Source organism: Furipterus horrens, unplaced genomic scaffold (genome assembly GCF_987537825.1).
Source record: "Furipterus horrens unplaced genomic scaffold, mFurHor1.1.pri manual_scaffold_3, whole genome shotgun sequence".
Classification (NCBI taxonomy): domain Eukaryota; kingdom Metazoa; phylum Chordata; class Mammalia; order Chiroptera; family Furipteridae; genus Furipterus; species Furipterus horrens.
The window spans coordinates 186,699,713-186,712,286 of record NW_028327173.1 but is presented as its reverse complement, the minus strand read 5'-3'; the positions used below and the strand labels follow the sequence as shown (position 1 = coordinate 186,712,286).

At 52.1% G+C, this 12,574-nt stretch overlaps 1 protein-coding gene across 1 annotated transcript; it reads left to right on the top strand.

The window, feature by feature from the left end:
* Positions 1–571: 571 nt before the first annotated feature.
* Positions 572–3,181, top strand: CCDC177 (coiled-coil domain containing 177). The gene has a single exon (XM_090272084.1). It carries the CDS (start codon positions 572–574, stop codon positions 2,672–2,674), a length of 2,103 nt encoding a protein of 700 aa, XP_090128210.1. The 3' UTR covers positions 2,675–3,181.
* Positions 3,182–12,574: the final 9,393 nt, after the last annotated feature.

Below are 12,574 nucleotides of genomic sequence, written 5' to 3'. Positions count from 1 at the left end.
TTCCATCACCCCTGGGCCCCATGCCTGGGTCTCCTTTGGCAGGGAGCAATCAACCATAACTTCTTCTTTCCCAGGCAAATGGGGTCCTCGCAGCAATGCACTGTGGGGGATGAACAGGCCTCTTCCTTTTTTGTTCTTGCAAAGCTGCATCCCCGTTGCCCCCCTAAGCTACAAACAAATGGGCTAATCCTCCCGGGAATCCTCCAGCGCCTCCCTGGCCGGCTACTGCCTGCACCTCGATCTTTTCATCTTAACTTGAAGCACAAAGGATGCATCTAACGGGCCAGGCCCCCTGGGGCGCTTGGCCATGGCCTCTGCCCGAACGCCGGGGCTCGGGGAGATTGGGACTGCTCTCTGTGCACCAGTACCAAACTCCCGCCCCCGCTGCCTCGGTTTTCAGTGCATCCGCATTATGATTTACGTTCCACCGGGTTTCTGAGCCTAAATCCAAAGCGGATTAAGTTGGGACGGGGTGGATATGAATGGGGAGAGAGGAACTGCTTTCAAATGTATCCTGCGACGTCCCTTCCTTGTCATCCGCAGAGACTCCACAAGAGGACACTTTTCCGCCATGGTGGACCCCGTACCTGAAGAAGAGAAGGCGGAAGCCGAGCCTGGAGGCTCAGGAGGAAACGGAGCCGCTGCGTCCGTGCCCCCTGACGCCCAGGGAGCCCAGCAGCCCGCCGCCTCTTCGGCCTCAGCCTCTGGTTCCGCAGCGGTGCCCCGCAAGGCTGAAGTCCCGTGCGCAACAGAAGGTGGGCGGCGGGAGCAGTCTCCGCTGCTGCACCTCGACCTCTTCAACTTCGACTGTCCAGAGGCCGAGGGCAGCCGCTACGTACTGACCAGCCCTCGCTCGCTCGAGGCATGCGCCCGCTGCGCGGTCAAACCAGTGGAGCTGCTGCCACGGGCCCTGGCCGACCTGGTGCGCGAGGCCCCAGGCCGCTCCATGCGAGTGGCCACCGGCCTGTACGAGGCTTACGAGGCTGAGCGGCGCGCAAAGCTGCAGCAGTGCCGGGCTGAGCGCGACCGCATCGTGCGCGAGGAGAAGCGGCGCCTCTTCACGCCGTTGGGCCACACAACCGCCGCGGCCGCGGCCCCCAGTGCAGGCAGCAGCAGTAGCTGCAGCAGCGCCAGTCTCCCGGCCTCACCGGCACCGCGCGCGGCCCGCAAGGCATCCTCCAATCCATCCCCCGCCCGGCCCCAACCTCCGCCTGCGAGTTCGCGCACGGGTAGAAAGAGCCACTCACTAGACTCACTGTCTCGCCGGCGAGAAGGCGCCCTCAGTTCTGAGTCCGGCGCGTCATCATCATCCTACAGCGGGGAGAGCCTGCGGGAGCTGCGCTGGCCGCCGCGGGCTTCAGCCCGGAGCAGCTGCCCAGCGGGGTCGTTACCCTCCGCCCCCAACCCTCTGGGCCGCCCGTCTGCCTTGGCTCTAGTGCCACTCACGGCCCGCAGCTTCAGCCTCGGCGATCTGAGCCACTCACCGCAGACAACTCAGCACGTGGAACGCATCGTGCGCCAAGTGCGCGCCGAGCGGGGACTGCGTGGGGTCCCAGAGCGCGATCGTAAGATCGCGGCGCTGATGCTGGCGCGGCACCAGGAGGAGCGCTTGTTGCTGGAGCAGCGCGCAGTGGCCCACGGCCAATGGGAGCAGCAACGTGTGCGCGCAGAGCAGCGGCGGGAGCGCGAGGAACGTGAGAAGCAGCGTGCCCGGGAGCAGGGTCGTCGGGCCTGGGCTACGCAGGTGGAGGAGCGGCGCGGCCGCCGGGGCCGCGAGGAGCGCGAGGCTGCGCGGCGGCGGCAGAGGCAGTGCGAACTTAGCGAAGAGCGGCGGCGGGAGCTGGCAGAGCGCCAGAGCCTGCTGCGACGGGAGCGGGCGGAGCGCGCGGCCCGAGAGGAACGGCTGCGCAAGCTGCAGCAAGAGCACAACCTGAAGCAGCGGGAGGAGGGTCTGAAGAAGGGGCGCGAGCAGGCCGAGCAGGTCCGTAGGGAGCGCGCCGAGCGCGCGGCTTGTACCAAGCAGCTGCAGGAGGGCCAGCTGCTGCGGGAGAAGCGGGAGCTGACCCGGGCCGAGCAGGCGCGCCACGAGGCGCTGCTTCAAGGCCGGGCCCGCCAGGAACTTCAGGAGCGCGAAGGCCTGCGGAGCTCCCTGGAGGCCAGCATGGGTCGCGCGCAGGAGAACTACGAGCACTTGGTGGAGCAGCGCACCCGGGAGCTTCGGGAGCGGGCCAGGAGGGAGGAGCTGCAGGGCCGGCGGGCCAAGGAGACGGCAGAGCGCAAAGAGCGCGAGCATCAGGCGCACCTCGAGGCGCTGGCCCGGGCCGGGGAGAGGCGGCTGCAGCATGCGACACAAGTGGCCGAGGAGGCGGTGCAGCAGAAGGCGCGACGAGTGGGCCAGAGTAGGTTGGAGAAGGAGCGAGCCCAACGTGCCAAAAAGGAAAAGGTGGAGAAGGACGAAGACTACCGCCGGCGGGAGCTGCTGCAAGCCATCGGGCGCAAGCTGGAGCGCAGCGAGCAGCTGTCGCGGGAGCGGCGTAGTGCGCTGGAGAGCGCCCGCTCCACAGCGCGGGCTTCCTTCCACGTGCGCGAGAAGGTGCGCGAGGAAACCAACACGCGCTCCTTCGACCGCATGGTGCGGGAGGCTCAGCTGCACGCCAGCCTAGACCGCAAATGACTGCCGCCCCTTGAGGGCCAGACTGCCATGCTCATCCCTGTAGGGCCTCCCTTGGCAACTCTGATCATGCCGAGGGAGGCCCGAGTTGGGGCTCAGCAAGAGCACCTCTTGAAGGTTCTGAACCATGAGGCAATAAGAGGACCAAGACGCCAGACCTTCCAGTTCGCCGCCTTTGTTTATAAAAACTGACTTCGTATGGAAATGACATAGCACAATCTTTGACCATATCCACCCATGGTGGCTCCCGCACCAGCTTTTGCCAAGTTCCCTGTGTGTCTTTTGAGTTGGAATAGAAAAGAGCTGGGAGACAGGGGCTGGGTCAGGACTGGTGGGAGGGCTTCCCTAGGAGAGGGTGCAGGGGTGATTGCAGCAGTCACCCCAGGCGCCTTTCACATATTGGTGCCTGAGACCACTGCCCTTACTGCAGCTGAGGGGGCATCTCCCTGGCTCACTTCCATCTTTTAAAATATGGCAAGTTTCGTAAAGCTTGGAGGCCCCACAAAAAAAGCACAGTGCTTCTAAGGTGTAAGGCCACACCCAAGTGACCTAAAAAATCGATTTTTGTATGCTTGACTTTTAATAGGCCACTTGAGCAAATTCTGGTCTTAGTCCTGATAGTTTTTTTTTTAAATCAATCCCCCTAGGTTTTCTAGTTAGACAATCATCTGCAAATAATGATCAATTTATGTCTTTTTTCTCTTTCCTATTCTCCCAAGTGGCACACACACACACACAAAAATTCATTGATTTGGTAATGCTGTTTAGTTTTAGGGGCAGTCCCAGCCCCTGACGGAGGCGGGTGCCTTAGGCAGCAGTGTTCCACCCGGTGAAGCGTTCTTGCAGGGTAGTTTCAGGGAAGGTGGTGTCTGATGCCCACCTCCCAATGTGGAGCTCACACCTCACAGACAGCAGCCATGCCTGAAGAAGCAGAGCTTCCTTATGTGCCTGCCCAGGCCAATCCTGCCTAAATCTCCAGCCCTGAATGCAGTCCCAAGGGTGGGTGCCAGGGAGTTTGGACTATGGGGTTCCCTCTGTGAAGGAATCATCACAATGGCTCTGACAGCAATTAATTGACTGTGGTGGCTGAAGAGCTGTAATTGCCTCTGCTGTTGAGAGTTGTGCTCACTATTGCTGGCAGTATATCTTGTCCTCCTCTTCCCCTTTAAATTCCCTCTCACCTAGAACTGAGAGTATTTAATTGGTCTCTCTGTGCCTCACCTTCCCCATTGGCCAGATGAGCTGTCAGTACTCTTTTCCTGGTACCTCAAGGTCTCCTGCATCCAAAGCGCCACCTCAGTATTATTTGTTGGTCTTCTTTGTGCCTTTCTTGACCTGGAGTTGGGAGGCAGGAGGGCTGCTGATGACTTAGTTTGTTTCTGGGAATATGGATTCCTTGCACTGGAAGGAGCAGTGCATCTCGAACATACATGGTCATTTAGTCTCTAGGGGAAAATATTTGTAAGACCAGGCCACTTCCTGGTTCAGAAAGTCCTATTCAGTTGTCTTCAAGCAACTTTAACCCTAGAATGCTTCCTTTCCATGAAGCCAAAATCAGCCCCCAGCAATACCCACCCGCTGACTCTGCCTTCATCAGGGAAGGTGGGAAATAAAACATTACTTTTTACATCAGGATCAGGAAATAAAAGTTACCAAAAAAAAAAAAAAAAAGAATCAGGGTAGAAAACTGCTATGTTAGGCATATTTCATGTATATTGTGCTGGAACAGAATTGTCCCTAAAATGTCTGGTATTACAAACATACACCCACTTCATCAGACCCCCCAACCCCCAATCATGTGCCAATAGGTACAGGAGTATTGTGTAGAAGGAAGCAGTGCTTAGGTGTTATACTTAAAATGTTATGAAATCAGGAGAGGAGGTGTGCCAAGGTTTATTTCTTGAGTGGGTGAATTTTTCCCTCAAATATTATTCTTGTCGGTAACCAGGATGTCAGTGAGCTGTAATAATTGTCATTGTATGTGAATCAGGGGCATTCAACTAAAATGTTAATGTGATAACTTGTTAATACCTTGTGGTTCCTGATTTGCTAGAGGCCTTTTGAAACCTTAACAGGAAGTTCTACCTAAAACTACTTACTTCCTAAGTAGGTACATTTGTATGAGAAGGACACAATCTGGTTTTTTGATAAGACACTGAAAGGTAGATCACCTCTCTGTGCCTTGGTGTCATGGCCAAGGGGATCATGATCTCTGCCCTTTCTCACACAAACGAGGGTGAGTCAGAAAGTGGTGCTCTCAGGGCTATGACTTTGGAACTGCAGGTGCAGTCACTAAAGAAAGAGGGTCATCTGACTGTACTATGCCTGGAGAGTGTATTGTACGGTTATGACCTAGAGCAAAAAGGAATGGTCTTGAAAAGTACATTGCAGATCGTAGTGGCACATGTGATGCAACAGCCCAGATCTGAATGTCTCCAAATAAAAGTATTGTACTTAGAGAAAAGCACTGTGTAATGGGGGGAAAAAAAACTTTTGGATTACAAAAACAAAAACATACAGCCAAGTAGAGTTAAAGCAAACACAGAATTCTAACTTAGGAAAGAATGGTTCTTCAAAATTTCAGACCATCCTCTAGAGTATAGACCCATCTTTGTATTCCAGGATAAGTAGTCATGTTGCACTTTGAGGAGGAGCAATTTCCAGGGTTCTTTGTTGGGCCCTTTATTTATATTCTTCTCTTTGACATGATGCCGGAAGGGAGAAGTGTTTCTTATTCTGAAATACAGCAAGAGAACATTGGAGGTGGAAGGGTGGTGGAGATGATGGTGAACAACGGCTGGCTTCTCCTGATGTGAACATTCTAACAAGTGCCCAGAATTTGCCTCAGAGCACCATGCTGGAAGTTCTTCTCACCCAGGGAATTGTAGCCTTGAAATGGCCCAAGACCTTCGCATCTGCCCTCTTGGAACATCCTGTGAAGAAAGGCGAGGAGGAATGGAAAGTGTTGGAAGCAGCTTTAGTTTGGTTCATTCCTAAGGAAACAAGCAGGACATTGTTTCACATGGAATTACCCAGGAAGCTAGCCCAGTATCTTGCACAGGCAGTGACCAATACTTAAACCACGTCTGAACAGGAAGGTGGAAATTTCCTTTCAGAAGCACACAGACTGTGAGTCTTCAATGGGAGCAGTAAGAGTCTGTGTGTTAAAAGGCATATGTCATGCAGCTTGTGTTCCTGCCATTCTGTAACACCCACTACTTATTCCCCTGCCTTTAAAAAGTCCATGGAAACACAGGGTGACTGACTCTTTATAAGGGACTATACCTTGCTTACCATTAATTCACCCGTAGCCCATGGTTTAGCCTCTCATGTGGGGTAAGCACATAAATACTGGATGGAGAGAGACAGTGGGTGGGTGATGGACAAATGAACGGTGACCAAGGTAAACCTGTACAAAATAGATCGAGTGCACAGGTCTCCCTTCATTCAACAAATTTGTATTGAGTGAGTATCTGCTATGTGTCAGGCACCACTCCTGTTGCTGAAGAGACAGTCTTTCTGATCATTGACCTTGGGAACCATTTATGCTGCAACGTCATGAGCAGACACCTTTATTTCCCCATTGGGCTTAACTACCTTACCACCCTGGTATCTGTTCACAAGCAGACCTGATGATCCCTTAAGCACTAAGTTCAAGCATTTTCAGTTTCCTAAGGACACTCCATCTGCCAACTAACCAGCATCTAAGTCATTGTTGTTCTCTTTCCCTTAGAGGAACCTTGATTAATCAGGTCAAATTCAAAAGGTCATGTACTTAATCAACTTTATAGTAAAAAAGAGGGAGGTTAATCACCTTCAAGGGCATTGATCTGTGTAGTCTTTAATAGAGGCAGCATAAATAATGATCACGGACCTAGAGAACCAGTCCCAGATCACCAAAATGGGATCAGCTCCCTCATTCAACCGTTATTGATGAGCCAAGAAACTCAACATTTCAGAAACATTTCCAGTTTTAACGTCCCAATGAAAAGAGATTTCTATTCAATACTAAATCAATGAGAAAGTTTAGTGAACCAGAATACTCCACGTCTTAAGACTTCCAGGTGATGGAGGTGAAGCATAGGTTGCCATAGAGACTTGCCTTTTCTTCAGCGAATGACTGCATCTCCACCCTGGACACATTTGTCAGGGGAACATAAGGAAACTTGGTATTTCTTGACACAGGCTGATAGGGACTTTCAGGGACTCAGAAGATAACTCATAGTTCAAGAAATGTTGTTTGGGGTCTTATATGTGACACATTTGGCATTTGGTGTCAAATGCAGCCCCTACAGTATTACACCTGATCGCGTGCTTAGCAGAAGAGCCTCTTCTCTGCTCCTGTACGTGCTCTGTCCCAGAGCTCTGATGCACTGTCCACATGCACCTCCTCCCAGCCCCGTGCCTCTCCCACACACCCCCTCATACTGCCCCGGGTGCTGCTTTGGCTTCACACAGGTCAGGTCTGGGACAGAGAGTGAAGTTAGTAGCAGATGTTAGGATATAGAAAGGGAGGGTGGTGTCTTTTTGAGGAACACTGGTAATCTTGTCTTCAGTGTGCTTCATCAAGTATTGTCATGTCCCACATGAGCACAACAACCTAGTCCAAAGCGATTTTTAAATTAGGTGCCATTTTGAAGTGTTCATGCCTTTCTCCCTCTATACTAGTACAGTATTGATGACATGTTTTTGGGTCAGACACTTGCACAATTCATAGAACTGTCAGAAAGATGAGAAATATCTACTGTATTTGAGTGTGTGCACGTGCATGCCCACACATGCACACACTTCTACTGATCCCAGCACCAGAATTCTTGTGGAGGAGGGAACCTATAGCCATCTTATTCTCCCATGGAAGGGTAAGCTCTGGAAAATATTGAACTGTCCTTTGGTGAGGGTCCGTTCATTCCACCTACCTGCAGTCCCAAGGCCAATTCGGGCTCTGGCCTATATGCCCTGGCATGGTGTCCATATTTCTCAAGTCCCATCATTGAGCTATCTGGGTGACAAAGGTTTTTCATGCTGCCATTACACTTCTTCGTCCTACTTAGTGTGAGAGACTGACTAGGAAATGGAATTTCAAAACCAAAATGTTAATATTTGAAACATAATATGACAGTATGCTAGGAGCTACAAAGTTCTGAAAATCCCATCCATGTAGTTACCATACTTTCAAGGCAAAGCATTTGGCAAAGGAGCAAGTGTCTTGATTTATTCAAATTATTACCTACTGTTTCACATGCCCCTCTTGTTATCTGTAAAATGAGGACAATAAATTTTCCTTGGTACGGAACTGATAAATGAGCTCATCCTTGGAAAGCAGCACAGTTCCGGGCAAATAGCACTCAACTTGTGGCTACTGTTATTCTGAACTTGGGAGGGTGGTAAGGGAAGGAATGGGGTAGGCTGAACTTCAGCCAGGTGGTATCACAAGACAACAGGCTTGGATAGTGGCCCTGCATGGTTGTCTGTATCCCTGGCTGTGCCCAGTTCCCCAGTCATTCTAAAGTAAGGGTCTGTGTAATCATGGGCCCCCAGGAAGGTGCAGTAGTCTGTGGCTGGCAGGGAGGAGAAGGAAATACCTCGTTTACCAAGTGTTTGGCAATAAAACTGACATCTGATGATAATGTTTGAAATTTTAAGACTTCTTAAATAATGCCTAAAATGACAGGATGTTTTAAAATTGGTATATATTTCATGGGGGAAAGAAGGTGTGTTTCTGTCCCTGTGAGATCCAAATTCTACGGAAGCATCTTTAGCACGATCAAGTAGGAGACGCTTTGGGAGAACCACTATTCTGGGGCCTCTGGTACTGCAGGATGTGGCACCTGGCAGGAAATCTGGGATGGGCAGTCATCTCTGCTGCGGCCACATAGGAATAAGGAAGAGGGCCAGGACAAGCCCTGTGTGGGAGAGGGCTGCTGGGCTCACTGTAGAACAGATACTGGAGCAGAAAGAGCTGGTGTGCAGTAGCATCACTTCATCCTCAACAAATGACTTCCTCTGAGAAGGCCCAGAAAATGCCCCAACCTCCCTTCCTGCCCCGCTGCCCTACAGACAGCTGCCTGGAGGTTAGCTGCAGGACTGAGTTTATAGAAATCCATTCCCCACACTGGACATGTATCAAAGCAGGGAGTTACTAAAAGGCTGCCTGACCTATGCTAGCTTCCACTGTGCATCATGAAGTGAGGACATAGAGGGGGGTTAGCTTCTGGGAGCTCTCCTGCTTTGTCACCTTTCAATTATTGCCCTTGGATGCCCTACAGGGAAGCCCCAGTGGGCCTTAGAGGTCTCCTGAACCCTCAGCAAAATAGTAGAGCAGGCAGCTTATCTCTCAGGAATATTGCTTGTTTGAAGAGAACCTGCAAGGTGAGCAAAACACATAACCAAAGGGAATAATTTGCTAATGCTGGGATTGCAGGGCTAATGATAGCTAATGTGTACTAAGCACTTACTCTGTGCAGATGACTGTCCTAAGGACTGAATCCTCGCAAGATCTCTGTGAGGTAAGTACATCATTATTCCTGTTATACAGATGAGAAAATTGAAGGACCATGTTTAAGGGACTTGTCCAAGGTCACACACCTAGAGTTGGGCAGAACTGGGCTTGGATCCAAGTTAGTCTGGCCATACAGCAAATGCTTATAACTAGTATGCTTGGCTCAGCCCAAAACTCTGACCTTACATGTCATAGTTCGCCTCCATTGCCATAGGCAGGTTGAGAAGTCTGCATGAGCTCCCACCTTCAGCAGCTGTTGTTGGTGAAAGGACACCAGGTGTTAGACCTCAGTTCAGTAACCTTGGTACTTGAGTTCTGGCTAAGAAAGAATTCAGAGTCAAGACTCAAACCATAAGAGAAAGTTTATTTAGAAAGTCATAGAGGTAGAATAAGTGAGCTGTAGAAGAAATGGACTCAGGAAACAAGTTACAGAGGCAAAAGAAGAGCCCTTAGAGTTTAGGAGAAAAAGAGGCAAGGACAATGTGCCTGGGGAAGGGGTGGGGAAAGGCACCGGCGTGCTTCCTAGGGGCTAGGACCTCCTTCTTAAGGGCTTTAAGGTCGGGAAGTTTAAGGACAGCCCCAGGGGGAGGATCTCAATCAACTACACATCAACTTTTCAGGTGTGTCCTGATCTTGGTCTCCACTGATTGGTCCCCAGGGCTGGGGGTCATTATGCAGCTGGTGCTGATGTCAGTCACTGCTCGCTTGTCTGGTTTTGCTGCTTTTCTGGGCCTGGAGCTGAAACACACTGAGGCCTAGATGTTTTCCCTATGGGATTAATGCTTAAGGGAGTGGCCGTGCAAGGGCCCACATGGGAGTCACATGAGCCCGCTGTTCCTCCTCTAAGGGGGTCTAACACATGATTAGTGACATGCCAGGGGAGGAAAGGTCAGGGGAGAGTCCGAGCTGTATGACAAGCAATATGAAATGTCAAGGGGGTTTAAACCACATGATCAGTGATATACCAGGGAAGGAAAGGTCACCCTGGGAGGGAGGTCCTTGTTTTCCCAATTTTGCCCACTGATAGACACCTGGGGCTTTCCATCCTGGTGACCTTCTGTGCCTGGCCCATGGTCCTTGCTTTGCTCCTATCTAATTGCCTACCACACAGCCACTAAAAGAAGTGAAAACAAATGACAGGGATGGAGGGAAGTGAGCTTCCCTGGAAAGGGAAAGGGATGATTTATGAGTGGTTATTCATCGTTCATCGGCAGCCGTCCGTCTCGAGAGACGATGGCGTAGCTTCTTGAGAGTCTATCTGCACCGCCGAGAATGGCTGTGCAGTCCGACTCGGGAGTGACAATCCCTGCCGCACTTGGTACAGGTGAAGGCAGATGGCTGTTGTTGCTGCTGTTGACGCTGCTTCCGCCTCGATCTTTTCTGGGCCGCCTCCTCGTTGCGCGCAGCCTCTGCACGTGACGTACCTTGCCTGACCGCGAGCCTCCAGGCTAGGCGGTCGTCTGCTTGAACTTCCCATGTGTTGAGATTGATGGAGCATTGTGTCATGTCCTTTTTGCAGATGTCTTTGAAACGCAGTTTTGGGTGCCCTGTCATCCTCTGGCCTTCTGCTAGCTCGCCGTAGAGGAGGTCTTTGGGAATACGGCCTGCATCCATTCTTCTGACATGGCCGAGCCACCTGAGGCGTCTCTCACTAAGAACTGAATGCAAACTGCTCATGTTGGCTCGCTTCAGCACCTCGGTGTTGGGAACCTTATCCTGCCAGGCGACATGCAGGACGCGTCGCAGGCATCTCATGTGGAAGCTGTTGAGTTTCCTTTCGTGCCTTGCGTAGGTGGTCCACGTCTCGCTGCCATAGAGGAGAGTGCTGAGTACGCAGGCTTGGTAGATGCGCAGTCTGGTTTTCTCAGTGAGGCTGGAATTGTTCCACACTCGCCGGTTCAGTTTGGCCATAACTGTGGCTGCCTTGGCGATTCTCCGGTTGACCTCCAAGTCAACTGACAGAGAGCTCGAGATGGTGGACCCGAGGTAAGTGAAGTCGTTGACAACCTCCAGGGTGTATCCGTCGATGGTGATGCAAGGGGGAGTCCCCGTGCCTTGAGCCATAACGTTCGTCTTCGTCAGGCTGATGGCTAGTCCGAACTCCTTGCATGCGTGGGAAAGGCAAGTGACTAGCTGCTGGAGTCCCTCTTCGGACTGTGATGTCAAGGCTGCGTCGTCGGCGAAGAGCATCTCACGGATGAGCACCTCTTTGACTTTGGTCTTGGCTCATAGACGGACCAGGTTGTAGAGCTTGCCATCGGATCTGGTGTGAATGAAGACACCCTCGCTGCAGTCCTTAAAGGTGTATTGGAGGAGCATGGAGAAGAAGATTCCGAACAGCGTAGGCGCGAGGACGCAGCCCTGCTTTACTCCGCTGCTGACTGGGAAGGCCTCAGAGGTTGCGCCGTTGTAGGACACCGTGCTTTGCATGTTGTCGTGAAAGGACATGACCACAGCAAGCAGATGTGGTGGACAGCCAATCTTCCGTAGCAAGCTGAAGAGTCCGCTTCGACTGACCAGATCAAACGCCTTCGTGAGGTCGATAAAGGCGAGGTAGAGTGGTTTATGCTGCTCGTGACGCTTCTCCTGCAGCTGGCGTAGGGAGAAGATCATGTCCACTGTTGATCGGCCAGCTCTGAAGCCACACTGGGACTCTGGGTAGACGCGGGAAGCAAGGGTCTGAAGGCGGGCAAGAGCGACCCGGGCGAATACTTTGCCGACGACGCTGAGGAGAGAGATGCCCCGGTAGTTGTTGCAGTCGCTGCGGTCTCCTTTGTTCTTGTACATGGTGATAATGTTGGCGTCTCTCATATCCTGGGGGATGTAACCCTCCTTCCAGCAGAGACAGAGTAGATGGTGGAGCGGCTGTAGCAGGACTGGTTTCCCGCTCTTTAGGATTTCTGGAGGGATTCCTCGCTTCCTGGTGCTTTCCCGCAAGCGAGGCGGTCAATGGCTTTGCCGAGCTCTGCCGCAGTAGGTGGGGTGTCTAGCTCCTCCATGACTGGTAGGTCTGGGATGGCTTTAAGAGCAGTGTCTGTTACGGTGTTCTTCGTTGCGTACAGCTCGAGGTAGTGCTCGGTCCACCGCCGCATTTGCTGTTCCTGGTCAGTGATGACCTCACCTGTCTTGGACTTAAGGGGGGCGATCTTGGAGGGGATTGGGCCTGTTGCCTTCTTGATACCCTCATAGATTCCTCGTGCGTTGCCTATATCGGCGGCTTCCTGGATGCTTCTGCACAGGTTTAGCCAATAGGTGTTGGCACAGTGGCGGGCGGTCTTCTGGACTTTGTTCCTGGCAGCCCGTAGAGCTTGAAGTGTACTGGGAGTGGGCGTGGCCTTGTAAGCCAGTAGGGCCTTCCTCTTAGCCTCGATCACGGGTTCCATTTCTTCCCAGTGAGCCTCGTA

What these genes read in the sequence shown, in the direction of transcription:
- CCDC177 (XM_090272084.1), top strand. Translation starts at nt 572, where the DNA reads ATGGTGGACCCCGTACCTGAAGAAGAGAAGGCGGAAGCCGAGCCTGGA.